At 53.1% G+C, this 13,843-nt stretch overlaps 1 protein-coding gene across 2 annotated transcripts in view; it reads right to left on the bottom strand.

Moving 5' to 3' along the window:
• Positions 1-1,185: 1,185 nt before the first annotated feature.
• Positions 1,186-13,843, bottom strand: part of DNAI2 (dynein axonemal intermediate chain 2) — a 29,495-nt gene continuing 16,837 nt past the window's right edge. For both annotated transcript variants that reach the window (XM_077854102.1, XM_077854103.1), the window contains exons 7-13: positions 12,924-13,063; positions 10,934-11,056; positions 7,996-8,219; positions 4,284-4,419; positions 3,681-3,827; positions 2,721-2,945; positions 1,186-1,941 (exon numbers count right to left, since the gene is read on the bottom strand). In XM_077854102.1, the coding sequence (XP_077710228.1) occupies positions 1,864-1,941; positions 2,721-2,945; positions 3,681-3,827; positions 4,284-4,419; positions 7,996-8,219; positions 10,934-11,056; positions 12,924-13,063 (1,073 nt within the window). In that variant the 3' untranslated portion in view covers positions 1,186-1,863. The remainder of the gene's footprint in view (positions 1,942-2,720; positions 2,946-3,680; positions 3,828-4,283; positions 4,420-7,995; positions 8,220-10,933; positions 11,057-12,923; positions 13,064-13,843) is intronic.

The following is a 13,843-nucleotide window of genomic DNA, read 5'->3' as shown; positions in this document are numbered from 1 at the left end:
AAGGTGTTTTTAGGCTCCAGCAGATGGCTCGCCCCAGCAGGTGGCTCACCTTTGCAAGCACCTGCCAAAGGCTCAAATCCTATTATAGAAAAGAATATTCTCCCTTGGAGTTTGTCATCCTAGCCACTCATGGAGGGGTCCGTCAGTGTCCTGGGGCTGATGCAACAGGCAGGGCACTGTGACTCTCTCCCCCGACAATTCATTTGCAGAAATATTTTTTCTCTAAGTCAGGGTTTCTCAGTGTATTGACATTTGGGCTGGATCACTCTCTGTAGCGAGGCCTGTCCTGTGCCTTGTAGGATATCGGAAAGCACCCCTGGCCTCCACCCACTGGAAGCCAGAAGCACCCCCAATCCCTTATGTCAATCCAAAGTGTGCATGTGCCCAGACATTGCCAAATGTCCCGTCGGGGGCAAAATCACCCCCAGTTGAAACCACGGCTCTATGGGCAGCTCGGGGGCTCACTAAGGCGCCTATCGCGGGAGACGGTACAGAGCGGGACACACAGCGTGTGGGCGCCCTCTGCTCCGATGGCAATGCCAGGCGGGGAGCAGAATCCTGGCCAGCCCACTCCTCTCCCTGGGACTCAGGCATTGGTCCCTCTCTCTGTGTCTCATGTGGCACATTGGTGACTTGGGGATTGAAGATGGGCATCGCACTTCTGGGGCTATTGTGAAGATCACGCACTCGATCAATATGGCCCATAATGATTATTTTATCCAAGTCTAGCCATAAGGGCAACTTGATGTTTGTTTTTCCTTTGGTCACAAAGGGTGGCTGGCCCTGGGTCCCTCCCTATTTTTTAAAGGCCACTCTGGGTCAATGTTCGGACCATCCGACACCCACAGAATGAATGGCAGTTGGGGGACTTCTGGTGCAAGCCGGCTCTGGGGGGCCCCCTTGCCTCCGGTGTTTCTGGTAATGGTCCTTCAATGCCCTGCTGTGCCCAGTTCCTGGTGTCCCCATGGGCCCTGCGTGTGCCTGTCGTGCAGGGTGGAGACTGAGCTGTCTGGGCTCCTGTCCCCGCTCTGCCCTGTGCTAGCTCTGTGACCCCGGGCGAGTCCTCATACTTCTCCCGGGATCTGAATGTTCCTCTGCAGAGTAAGGATAATTGGAATACCAACCTTCCGGGGATTTTTGTAAAAAGAATTAGATGAGATAACACGCAAAGCTCTCAGCACAGGATGCACCATTATTATTAATTTAATTTTGTAAGAATTAAGATAGTAGACAGCTTGCAGGCATCCAAGAATAATCCAACTTGTTGGCGCATCTCCTCTCAGAGGTAAACATGCCCGGGAGGGGAGGGGTGGTGAGGGACATTTTAGAAGTGGACGGACTGTGTTTCCCAGTTATATGTGGGTGGGGGGTCAGGAAGGGAGAAGGAGAAGCCCCTCTCCCCCGCGCACGGGTCTTTCGGAGGCCCCACCACGGTTGAGGCTAGCCTGCCTGGAGGCTCTGCAAGCATTGAAGGAAAATGATTATCCAAAAGCCGTGGGGAGGCTGAACCCAAGGGAACACACAAGCCATGGGGAGGCTGAACCCAAGGGAACACACGGGGCCTGGCTTAAAGGCCCAGGGTGTGCTCGGCTGGCTGAGAGGAGCCGTCCCCAGCTCGGGCATGAGCCTTGCCTCCTCCCTTCGTCCAAGGGGTCCCTTGGGACTGGCTTCAGTGAGTCAATGGGGGTCAGCCCTTTGCGGGGTGTCGGGTCGGGTCAGGGTAGCCCTGCTACCCCAGCCCTCCCTCCGCTGACACTTTAAGGGAGGCGCTCAGGGCCCACGAGCAAAGCCAGTGCAGGGCCAGGAGGTGGGAGACGGAGGCGTGGAGCGAGTGGGGCCGCGGGCACGGCTGACCTGACCCTTCTAGGTCGGAGTCTCGACATGGGCAGCTTCTTCCTCCCCTTGGTCCTCTCCTTCCACCTCTTCGTCTGCCTTCAGATCCTGTTTCGGCAGAAACAGTGCAGAATCGGAGACTGTTACCCGCTCTGTGGGCCTGGGAGCTGCTCAGAGCCAGCGGGTGTGGACGGCAGCAACGGCCTAGGGCACCTGACAGACTCGGGTACAAGTCCTACTTTTGTCGCCTTGCTGCCTGGGTGACCTCGGGCTAGCTCCTCCTGAGTCTCCTTGGCCCCCTCCCCTGTAAAGTGGACGTGATTCCTCGCAGGCTGTGACCCGGATTAGAAATAATGGGTATAAGGACCCAGCCCCACTTTCTCAGCCAGAAAGTGCTCCCCTAGTCCTAGCGGTGAGGGGGACACGGATGGATGAGCTCAGCACGAATCGCACCCGGACACCAGGCAGGGTCGGCGGCCCGGCCACCACACCTCCACCTTCCCAGGCCCTCCTGCCTGGGCCTCGGGCTCACTGGGCCCCGGGGCCTCCATCTGGCGGCCACATGCGTGTCCCCGGGACTGGCCCGGAGAGGGAAGGAGGGCCATGGGAAGTGTGGAGCCCACCTGGAGACTTAGGATTTCTCAGGAGGAAGGGAATAATGCCTCCCATTTTCCGGGTGGACAAGTTAAGGTCCACCTGCTGAGGCCACTTGCCCGAGGTGATCCAGGAGGTCAGCGAGCCCAGCTGGGGGCACCCAGGCCAGGGGCTCCTCCCCCGCTCCCAGTGTCCTCGCCCCTCCCCCATGCCCCACCTCTCCTCCCCACTGCTCCCCCCTGTGTCCCTGTCCCTCCTCCCCATCCCTCCTCCCTGCCCCGCTAGGGACCTACAGGCTTTGACTTCTTCATGGCTTCCACCTCCTTCTTCTTCAGCTCCGTGAAGATGATGTCGAAGAACTCCTCCTCGGCCTTGGTGACCAGCTCCTCCAGGGTGAGGATGGGCTCCTCCTCCCTCTGGTCGTCCTCCTTGCCCTCCACCTTGCCTTTCTCCTTCAGCCGCATCTCCCGGTGCCTGGCCTCCAGAATCTTCTCCCGCCGGGTCTCCCGCTCAAATATCTGGGGGACACGGTGACAGGGGGCCTCGTGAGAAGAAGGCGGTGGCCGGCTCCCAGCTTGGGACTCCGCTCAGCCCCGAAGGCAAGAAAGGAGGGACACTGAGGTGGCGAGGCAGGAGCGGAGCCGCTGAGTTGCGCAGTTCCGAGGGGTTCCCAGAACACAGCTGGTGGCTGTGCATGGGGGGCCCTAGACCCCGGGGACACCTGCTCCTGCTGGGGGCCGGGCCCACAGTCCCAGCAGAGCCAGGGTGTTGGCTTTCAGCTCCACAGTATGTGTGCACAGTGCTGGGGAGGCCCCACCGCAGGGGGGCCCCCAGAGGTGGGGTGGGGGGGTGGTACCCAATCTCAGCCTCCCAGCCCTCTTCCCCAGGGTCCCCGCCTTCCCTCTGTTTTCTCTAACAGCATCTCTGAGCCTTTGACAGGTTCTATTGCAAAGAAATGTCATCTGTGAAGCTAGACGCACTGTCCTATCAAACCACTTGGACAGTGACCAGCTGGGAGGGGAGAGGTGACTGGCCCAGGGTGGCTCTGCTACTATGTAGGCTACCGCGTGGGCTACTGGGTGGGCAAGCCAGGGCTGGTTCAGACACTCCTGACCCCACCTCCATGCTCATTTAGGACACCTCGCGGCCTCCCCAGAGGTCCCCGCATTTCCCAGGCGGTGAGAGGGGAGCCCGACAGTTTTCTCTGGCTAGCCTCCTCTGCTCCGGGGGCCAGGTCAGCCCGGGGCACGTACAGAGGAAGCTGTGTTCTTCTCGTTCCTCTGGAGTGTGCACAGCCCATTGGAGACTTCCAGCAGCGTGGTGGTGCCCAGCTGGGAACCGCAGGCGATGAAACACCCGTTGTCCTGCACCCGGAGGCAGAAGAGGGCCTCGTCACACACCTGTTGGAGGGGCCAGACAGACCTGGTTGAGGAGGAGAGACTTAGCTGATGATCTGGCCCCGGGAAGGGGCGCACTTAGCCAAGCTCTGTGTTCAAACACCCTCAGGGACTCCTCTGACTCATAAAATGAAGCTCAGGCTCTGAGAATGGCTGTCAAGACACTTTGCCCCCTGCCCTCCTCCCCTCCACCCCTCAGTCCCCAGCCCCATGTCCATCCTGCAGTTTCCCAAACCCGACACCCTTCCATGGTGCAAGGCAGCAGGGCTCAGCTCTAGCTCTGCAAACGTGACATTAGCTGAGGACAGAAGGGTCAGCTGCCAGGAGCCCATCCCAGGGCTGCTGAAGGGATAGGTCAGGCTTTCTGCTTCTCTTTTCTTTTTAAGTTTCTCCCAAGTGATTTTGCTGAGCCTCTAGGGCTTGAGGGCCTGGCTGTATGGGGAGTGGGGTATACATGACCTTCAGACTGAGGGCAGGTTCACATTGCTTGAACACAAAGTCCCAGATGTCCAGGGTCCCATCCATCTTGGTGGTGAAGAAAACTGCTGGCCTCACTGGGCTCCAGGCACCATCGGTGAGGTAAGCCATGTGGTACCTGTGGGGATCCTGGGGTCATCCCGCTGTGACTGGGAGGGACAGAGGGGCCACTAGCCACGGCTCTACTCATCCATGCCCCCTGGACTTTAGGGTCTCATTGCTGGGTAGGAAGTTCTTTCTTGTGTCTAACTTCTAATTATGCCAACCTCACTCACCAGCAGTTCACAGTGGGCATTTTAAAGGTTCTGGTGCTGAGGCACCTGGGTAGTGCAGTCAGTTAAGCATCTGACTCTTGATTTTGGTTCAGGTCATGATCCCAGAGTCCTGGGATCGAGCCTTGAATTGGCCTCTGTTTGGCAGGGAGCCTGCTCCTCCCTCTTCCTTTGCCCCTCTCCCAGCTTGTGCTCTCTCTCTCTCTCTCTCTTTCAAATCAATAAATCAATCTTAAAAAAACACAAAAAAACAAAACAAAAAAAGTCTCTCGTCCTGCCCAGGGGCTAGCCACTGGTGTTTCTCCACAGCTAACTCCAGGGAACAGGCTCATGTTGCTGGATCTGGGCCCAGTCTTTCAGCCGTGGGACTCACTGAAAGGAATCAGAGGAAGAGTGTGCCCAGAAAAGTTCCCAATATTGACATTAGAAGAGTGCTATATTTCCTACTTGGTAGGATCTAGATTTTTTGATGATTTCTGTGGTGGGGAATGCAATCAGATCCCTATCTTACACCATATATAAAATATCAACTCAAAATGAGTTAAAGATTTAAACCTAAGACCTGCAACCATAAACCTCCTAGAAAAAAACATAGGGAAAAGCTTCTTGACATTGGCTTTGGCAACCATTTTCTGGATATAACGCCAGGAGCACAAGCAATAAAGGCAAAAATAAACAAGTGGGGTACGAAAAATGAAAAAGCAACCTATGGAATGGGAGAAAATATTTGCAAGTCTTATATGTGAGAAAGGGTAACTATTCAAAATGTATAAGGAACTCCTACCAAAAAACTCAATAGCAAAAAAGCAAATAACCTGATCAAAAAATGGGCGATGGACTTGAACAGGTATTTCTCCAAAGAAGACATATAGATGACCAATAGGTTCATGAAAAGGTGCTCACCATCACTCATCATCAGACAAATGCAAATCAAAACCACAAAGAGATTAAAGAGAAGAAAAACAAAAGCACACACACGGAGATAGCTCCTCACACCTCTTAGAATGGCCATGATCAAAAAGACAAGAAACAGTGTTCCTGAGGATGTGGAGGAAAGAGAATCCTCGTCGTGCAGGGTTGGTGAGAATGCAAACTGGTGCAGCCACTGTGGAAAACAGTGTGGAGGTGCCTGAAAATACAAAACATAGAACTACCCTACGATCCAGCAATCTCACTTCTGGGTATTCATCCAAAGAAACTAAAAAAAAAAAAAAACAGAAATTGGATAAATTTCTTTGATATTTATCCAAAGAAATTGGATAAAAATCAGAATCTCAAAGAAATTAAAATCAGAATCTCAATGCCTGCACTCTCAGGTTCATTGCATCATTATTCACAACAGCCAAGAAATGGAAACAACAACCCAAATGACTATCAGCAGGTGAATGAATAAAGGAAATGTAGTCTGGAAATTCAATGGGATATTACTCAGCCTTAAAAAAAGGAGACCTTGGGCAGCCCGGGTGGCTCAGAGGTTTAGCGCCGCCTTCGGCCCAGGGCGTGATCCTGGAGACCAGGGATCGAGTCCCACATTGGGCTCCCTGCATGGAGCCTTCTTCTTCTCCCTCTGCCTATGTCTCTGCCTCTCTCTCTCTCTCTCTCTCTCTGTGTCTCTCATGAATAAATAAATAAAAATCTTAAAAAAAGAAAAAGGAGATCTTGCTATTGGCAGCAACGTGGATGGACCTGGAGGACGTTGTGCTAAGTGAAATGAGCCAGACCCAGAAAGACAGATATGACATGATCTCACTTATATGTGGAGTCTTAAAAAGTCAAACTCACAGCAGCAGAGAGTAGAGCGCTGGTTGCCAGGGGTGGGGGCGGGAGGGGAAAATAGGCAGGTGATGGTCGAAGGGTCCAAACTTTCATTTATGCAAGATAAATAAGTTCTGGAGACCTAGTGTGATCTGGTAGCGCCTCTAGCTAATGACGCTGTACCAAATAGTAAAATTTGTTAACAGGTTAGGTTTCCTGCTGCGTGTTCTTACCCCCTCCCTCCCTCCCAAGAATACTTATAATAAAGGGGGTAGGAGAGAGGTGATAGGTATGTTTATGGCTTTGATGGTGGTGATGGTTTCACAGGTGCAACTTATCCCCACACTCAGAGAGCTGTGGGCACTAAGGATGTGCAGCCTTTTCCATGTCAGTGACACCTCAGTAAAATGGGTGAACATCTGTATCTGCACATGAAATGAAAGAGTCTATATGTGAGATGAGTTGAGTCTATAGCTATGTATGAGATGGAGAGTCAGAACCTGGGCAGGTGGTGTGGTGCCCTCCAACTCACTATGGGACCGGGAACAGAGTGCTACCTCTGGACCTCTCCCTCCACCCTGTAGAATGTGGAGATTGGACTGGATTTCTGCTCCAAAAGCAAAGACAGGCTGAATCCTAAAGCCCCCCGGGAAATCCTTAGCATGCCTATTCCTGGGTCAAATGCAAGATCTAATACAGCAGCCCTGGAATCTGGACTTAAAAAAAGGGGACACCTGGGTGCCTCAGCGGTTGAGTGTCTGCCTTCAGCCCAGGGCGTGATCCTGGGATCCAGGGATCGAGTCCCACATCGGGCTCCCTGCATGGAGCCTGCTTCTCCCTCTGCCTGTGTCTCTGCCTCTCTCTCTGTCTGCCTCTTGTGAATAAATAAAATCTTAAAAAAAAAAAAAAAAAACTTCCTTAAAAAAAAAAATCCTTCCCAGGAGATCCTGATGCAACCAGATCTGGGAACCTTTGGATAAGAAGATGCCCATTCAGGTCCACAGCAGCACCAGCACTGCAGGAGTCTGTGCGTCAGCTGGAATGGAAACCCAGATTCACACAAATGAAGGCTGAGAGGGCGCCTGTCCCTCCACCTCATGCCTCTGCTCTGGTCTCTTGGTTCTGCGTCATTGCAGCATCTCTGGGGATGTGGCTCTCCCCGGCTCACCCAGGGGCAGTGGGGCCACCCTGAGGATCCGTCTCACGGCACCCCCCTTGGCCTCTCCTCTGAGCAGACTGGGGGAGCCCTCAGGCTCCTCTGATCCTCCTACAGAGCTCACCACTCTGTCCCTCTCTGCTCCTACATGCCCACCGTCACGGGAGAGGATACCCACCGAGCTGTCCTGATGAGGTGCCCAGATTCTTAATCCAAGCTTCCTGGGTTCAGACCCCACCTCAGCTCCTTACCAGCTGAGGGACCAGGAGCAAGTGGCCTTGCTTCCTCTTGGTTCTGTCCCCTGACGCAGACAAGAGGAGCATGAAAATTACCCCAAGGCTGTAATTATTGCCAGCCCAGGCTGTTTGAGGCACATTCCTTCAGGAAGTGGCTGCATTAGGCCACTCTTAGCACAAGCTCAGGCGTGTGTGGAGGGGTGTTCTCTCCATTTTGCACATGGAGGCTCAGGGCATTCCGGGGCCCTCTCTGTCCCTCTCCCCCTCCCTCTTACTTGGTCCACATGATGGATGACTCCCGGCTGTCCTCTGACCAGATGCGGGCGGTCCAGTCACCGACTGTCAGGAAGTTCTTTGGGTAGAATGGATTTCTCTGGAGGGCATAAATGGGGCCATGGTGGCCTGAGAAGGTGCACACAATCTTCTCGGCTGACGTCTTGGCCTTGCGGTTGCAGGAGATGACAATGCCTTGCTCGGTGCCCACCATGAACTTGGTTGGCTGTGGAGGGGGTGACACAGGAGTGGAAGGCACCATGAATCATCATCTCTGGGCTTCATTGTCCTGGCGAGCGGCCTGCTGGGGTTGGGGTGTTGGGATCCAGAGGTACTGGGAGGGCTTTTGGTGAAGGCCTCCGCTCATGCTGTTCTCCAGCTTCTCCTGAGGAGCTGGCCCCACCTGTTCCCCGATCAGATCCCACCCTCCACTAGCACCTGCTCTAGGGCCCCATTTTTTTTCTCAAGATTTTATTTCTTTATTCATGAGAAACACACAGAGAGAAGCAGAGACACGAGCAGAAGGAGGAGCAGGCTCCCTGCGGGGAGCCCAATGTGGGACTTGATCCCGGGACCCCCGGATCATGCCCTGAGTCGAAGGCAGATGCTCAACTGCTGAGCCACCCGGTGCCCCAAGGGCCCTATCTTAAGGGAGCCCTCTCGACTCTTCTAGGCCCTGGAGAGACTCATCAGCAGCAACACGAGGAACACCTCTGCATGTAGCATCATTGTGTCCACTAGGCCTTTTGTCATAAAGATCCTGAATGTCTGTTCACAGATAAGTGAATGACTGAAAGAATAAATAGTGTAAAACATGAGGCTGGAAGGGCCCTCGGCCAGCCCCCAGCTACTCCCTGCAGACCTGGGCTACACTGCATCCCCATGGCCATAGCACCGTTATTCACAGCAGCGAACACGGAAAAGCAACCCAGGTGTCCCAACCCAAGTGACGTGGATGGCTGCACAAAATGTGGTCTGTACCTACAGTGGAACACCACTTGGCTTTAAAAAGGAAGGAAATTCGTGGCTTTAAAAAGGAAGAACAGGGATGCCTGGTGGCTCAGCGGTTTAGCCCCGCCTTCAGCCCAGGGCGTGATCCTGAAGACCCAGGATGGAGTCCCACATTGGGCTCCCTGCATGGAGCCTGCTTCTCCCTCTTCCTGTCTCTCTCTCTCTCTCTCTCTCTCTCTGTGTGTCTCTCATGAATAAAATAATATCTTTAAGGAAAAAAAGAAAAAGGAAGAACAGGAGCACCTGGGAGCTCAGTCAGTCAAGCATCCAACGCTTGATTTTAGCTCAGGTCATGATCTCAGGGTCATGATATCCATCCAGCAAGGTGTTGGGCTTCACACTTAGTGGGGGGTCTGCTTGAGATTCTCTCTCTCCCTTTCCCTCTGCCTCTCCCTCTGCTCACGTGTGCACTCTGTTTCTCTCAAATAAATAAATAACATCTTTAAAAAAGGGGCACCTGGGTGACTCAGTTGGTTAAGCGTCCGCCCTCAGCTCATGTCATGATCCCAGCATCAGGCTCTCTGCTCAGTGGGGACTCTGCTCCTCTCTCTGCCTCTTCCCTCTGCTCATACTCACTCTTACTCTCTCTCTCTAATAAATAAAATCTTAAACAAACAAACAAACAAACAACTGGACTACAGGCTGGAGGTCAAAGGAAAATGAGGAGATAGTTTGAAAGGCCCAGGAGAGTGAGTGATGAAGTACACGGTGCGGCTCCTATGAGCTCATAATAGGGAGAAGCGCCCAGATCCGGGTGGCCCCTGTGCCGCCAGCCTCAGGCTTCTTGGCAGGGTCGGCATGGTGAGCCTGGGCCTTGACTCCGAGCCCTGGGTCTGAGCCCCGGGAGCACCGTGTTCTAGAGCGCATGACTTACCACACTAAGACTCATCCATTTATGGATGAGTGGTGTGTGATTACACAAGCTCGTCGTGCAAGACAGTCGTTAGTGTCTGGCCCACAGCCTGTGCTGTCACAGACGTGGGAGAGCTGGGGCCTAGCGGGGGCATGGGCACCACATCCAGCACCTGCTCTAGACATCCCTGATTTCAGGACAGGATGCTTCTCTGCATCATTTCTCCCTTCACTATGACACCCAGGGGTGGGGGTCAGCTAAATTGTCATCCACCCCACTTCACCCTCACTGGTTCCCCAGCCTCAGGTGAGGACTGTCAGGGCAGGGGTGAAGCCAGAGCACCTCTACCACCCAAGGACCTGGGAGTGATGTCACGTGACCTGAAAGTAAACAAGAGATAACCCCCAAGGGGGAGCCAGGCCTAGGCTTCAGCAAAACATAAACCAGGAATCAGCCCAAGACAAGACTCCTCTGGAAAAGTCAATTTCTTGCTTTGGAGAGAGTCTTCATTTGCTGCTTCTAGAAGCTTCTGTCTTTTGACACATTCACTTTACTGGTCAACTTTGATATTTCTTTATGGTTCCTCCTCCTTTTTGCTAAACGCCGTAACTGTGCCTGTGCTCTGTTTTCCAAGGAGCCTCCTCTGACCTCATTTCCCTCCCTAACGTCTCTTCTTTCCCCCCAGAAAGTGAAGTAACCCCCACGAGGCAGAAGCAGGGCCTGGCCGCTCCGTGTTGGTCTCCGGCAGGGCTCTTCCCCCAGAATGGGGCCTTTCTGGAATCCAGTCCTCAGTGAAAACCTGCCTTCCAAACCTGCCTTCCGCCCAGTGCAGCCACTAGCCAGGCGGTGACTTCGTGCAACTGAGACTGATTGGCTTCTTTCCGCGAGGAGCTCTGCTGTCCCCTGCTGTCCCCTGCTGGAAAGTCCTTGGAATGACCACGCAGGTCCAGGATGACCGCACTGGGGCCGCCCCTCTGTGGAGCAGCTGCCTGGTGCACACAGTAGTCCCGGGCTGGCCTCGGCTCTAGCTGCCCCAGGGATGGAAAGTCCTGGAAGGGAGAGCTGGGGACACTCACCAAGGTAGACTCAAACTCCAGGGAGATGGCTCCCAAGGCGCTCTCCAACTGCTCCTTCCTGGTAATGTCCAGGATCACCACCTCGGTGGGTTCGCTCATCTTTCGGATATCCCACCACATGACCTGATGGGAGGATGGGGCCACTGTGAGACCAGAGGTCCCTCCATTGCCCTGGCTTTTGCCTTTCCTACCTCCGTCACCTTCCTGGGGCCAGTCACTGGGGCCAAAGGGGTGGGTGTTAGAGGCGCCCCGCGACCTACAGGACAAATGCACTTTGAAGAACCACCACTCCGGCCCACGGTCTCCCCCTGGCTGATCATCAGGGTTATGGGCAAGCTTCATAAAACCCAGATGCTGGGGCCTCACTCCAGACCTACTGCATCAAAATGGCCAAATGTGGGCTCTGGAATCTGAATTCTTAGAGCATCCCCACAATATGGCAATACATAGCAATGTTGTAAACCCTGTATGCTTTTTTTTTTTAAGATTTTGTTTATTTATTCATAAGAGTCACACAGAGAAAGAGAGAGAGACAGACACACAGGCAGAGGGAGAAGTAGGCTCCATGCAGGGGGCCCCATGCGGGACTTGATCCCAGCACTCCAGGATCACACCCTGAGCTGAAGGCAGATGCTCAACCGCTGAGCCACCCAGACGTCCCGGCCTGTATGCTTTGATCCAGAAATCCCACCACATGCCATCAGTGTGCCTTTGCATGTGTGCAAAAACCTATATACAAATATACTCTTTGCTATGTTATTCCTATGATGACAACATATTGAAATCCACTTAAATGAATTATAGTATACCCAATGCAGTTTTTTTTTTCTTTTAAGTAGGCTCCATGCCCAGTGTGGAGCCACACGCAGGGCTCAAACTCACTACTCTAAGATCAAGACCTGAACAAAGGGCAGCGCTGGTGGCCTAGCGGTTTAGCGCCACCTTCAGCCCGGGGTGTGGTCCTGGGGCCCCAGGATAGAGTCCCACGTCGGGCTCCCTGCATGGAGCCTGCTTCTTCCTCTGCCTGTGTCTCTGCCATTCTTTCTCTCTCTCTGTGTCCGTCATAAATAAATAAAAAATCTTAAATAAAAAATAAAAATAAAAAAATAAAAAAAGACCTGAACAAAGATCAAGAGTTGGACACTTAACCGAATGAGCCACCCAGGTGTCCCCCTAATGCAGTTCTTAACAGGCATGGGGCACTGCTTTATGAAATAGGACATTTTCAAGATATACTAAGTGAAAAATATCAAGTGCAGTTATTTGCCTATGTGTAAGGTGTGCAGAAAGAGAGTGAAGACAGATGTATTCACTCCTATATACAGAGACTATCTCTGAAGGCAGCTGTAAGAAACTGAGGCAGGTGGGCACCTGTGGGGAGGGGGTTGGGAGGCTTGTGGGCAGAGGAGGGAGGAAGGTGTTTTCCTGTCTGCCCTTTTGTACCTTTTGGATTTTGTTCTATGTGCACTTACTCCTCAATTTTTTTTTAAAGATGTTATTTATTTATTTGACAGAGAGAGGGCTGCCTGGGTGGCTCAGCGCTTAAAGCATCTGCCTTCAGCTCAGGACATGATCCTGGAATCCTGGGGTCGAGTCCCACATCAGGCTCCCTGCATGGAGCCTGCTTCTCCATCTGCCTCTCTCTCTCTCTCTCTCTGTGTGTGTGTGTCTCTCATGAATACGTAAGTAAATAAAATTAAAAAAAAAAAGAATGTTTATTTGACAGAGAGAGCAAGAGAGAACAAGCGGGGGGGTGGGGGCGGACGGCAGCAGAGGGAGAGGGAGAAGCAGACTCCCGCTGAGCAGGATCCCAGATCATGACTGGAGCCAAAGGCAGATTTAGCTGACTGAACCACCCAGGCACCCCTACTACTCTTCAATTTTAAAATAAAATGCAAAAGGAAATATTTCCCCTGGGAATTCTGAAGGGGAACCAGGGAGGTATCACTGCTCCCCACATTCCCGCCCCCTACAGTGGCTGGCTAGGTACCTGCCCATCTGTGGATGCTGAGAAGCATTCAGTGCCGGTCTTCGACTGCAGCCAGATGCTGCCATACACAGGGTCTCGATGGCTGAACTCAATGGTGGACAGCTCCGCCACCAGGCTGCCCTTCCGGGTGTCCCAACAGGCTAGCAGGGGGGAGGAAATGAGAGGAAGGTGAACAGAAGTCCAGGCTCCCTTCCCTGGTGCAGGGAGCACAGCATGGAGGGATGCTGCTTCCCTTGGTTTGGCAGGTATGTGGTTTTTTAGAATCAGGACTCGATCCAAACCTGCCTGAGTTTCCTATCAACCCCCGAAGTTCTCACACAATCTCTATGCAAGCTTCACTCATTCCATTGAGCTCGTACCATGGTTGAGCGTCACACCAGGCCCTCGGGAAGCCTCTGGGAATAAGACTGTCCCCCTCTCCTTGAGAGGCAGGAGGAGGGATCGGCAAGTAGAGCTCGTGCTGGGATGGTCAGGGCAAGCACCCTGGAAGGAGTACGAAGGAGCACGGACCAAGGATGAGTCTAGGATAGGGGTGGGGGGGGCCAGCCAGAGAGAAGAGTGTCTCCACCCCAGGGAAAGGCTCCTGAATAGAAGAACGTTGAGGCCAGTTTCTCCTTCCCTTTTGTCCTCTGCACCTTGGCTGCCTCTGGTGGGAGATGGAAATGCAGCTCACAGACCCTTTATTCAGATCCATTACTAAGACTTCACCTCTTCTGCTTTACCAAAAAAGCCTCGGAATGTATCCAGTTTCTGTCTTGGCAGATTTTGTTTTCATTTTGCCATGAGTGTGCAGCAAGGATCCACTCTGTTACACAGAGCTATTTCTAGGAAAGCCAGTTTTGTAAAACGGCAACAAAAAACGTGATCCATGTTTTGATTTATGGACTCAAAGTCCAAGGCATTGGCCCCTGGATCTGCCT

The sequence above is a fragment of the Canis aureus genome, chromosome 16 (genome assembly GCF_053574225.1).
Source record: "Canis aureus isolate CA01 chromosome 16, VMU_Caureus_v.1.0, whole genome shotgun sequence".
NCBI lineage: Eukaryota > Metazoa > Chordata > Mammalia > Carnivora > Canidae > Canis > Canis aureus.
This window is presented reverse-complemented; position numbering and strand designations above follow the sequence as displayed.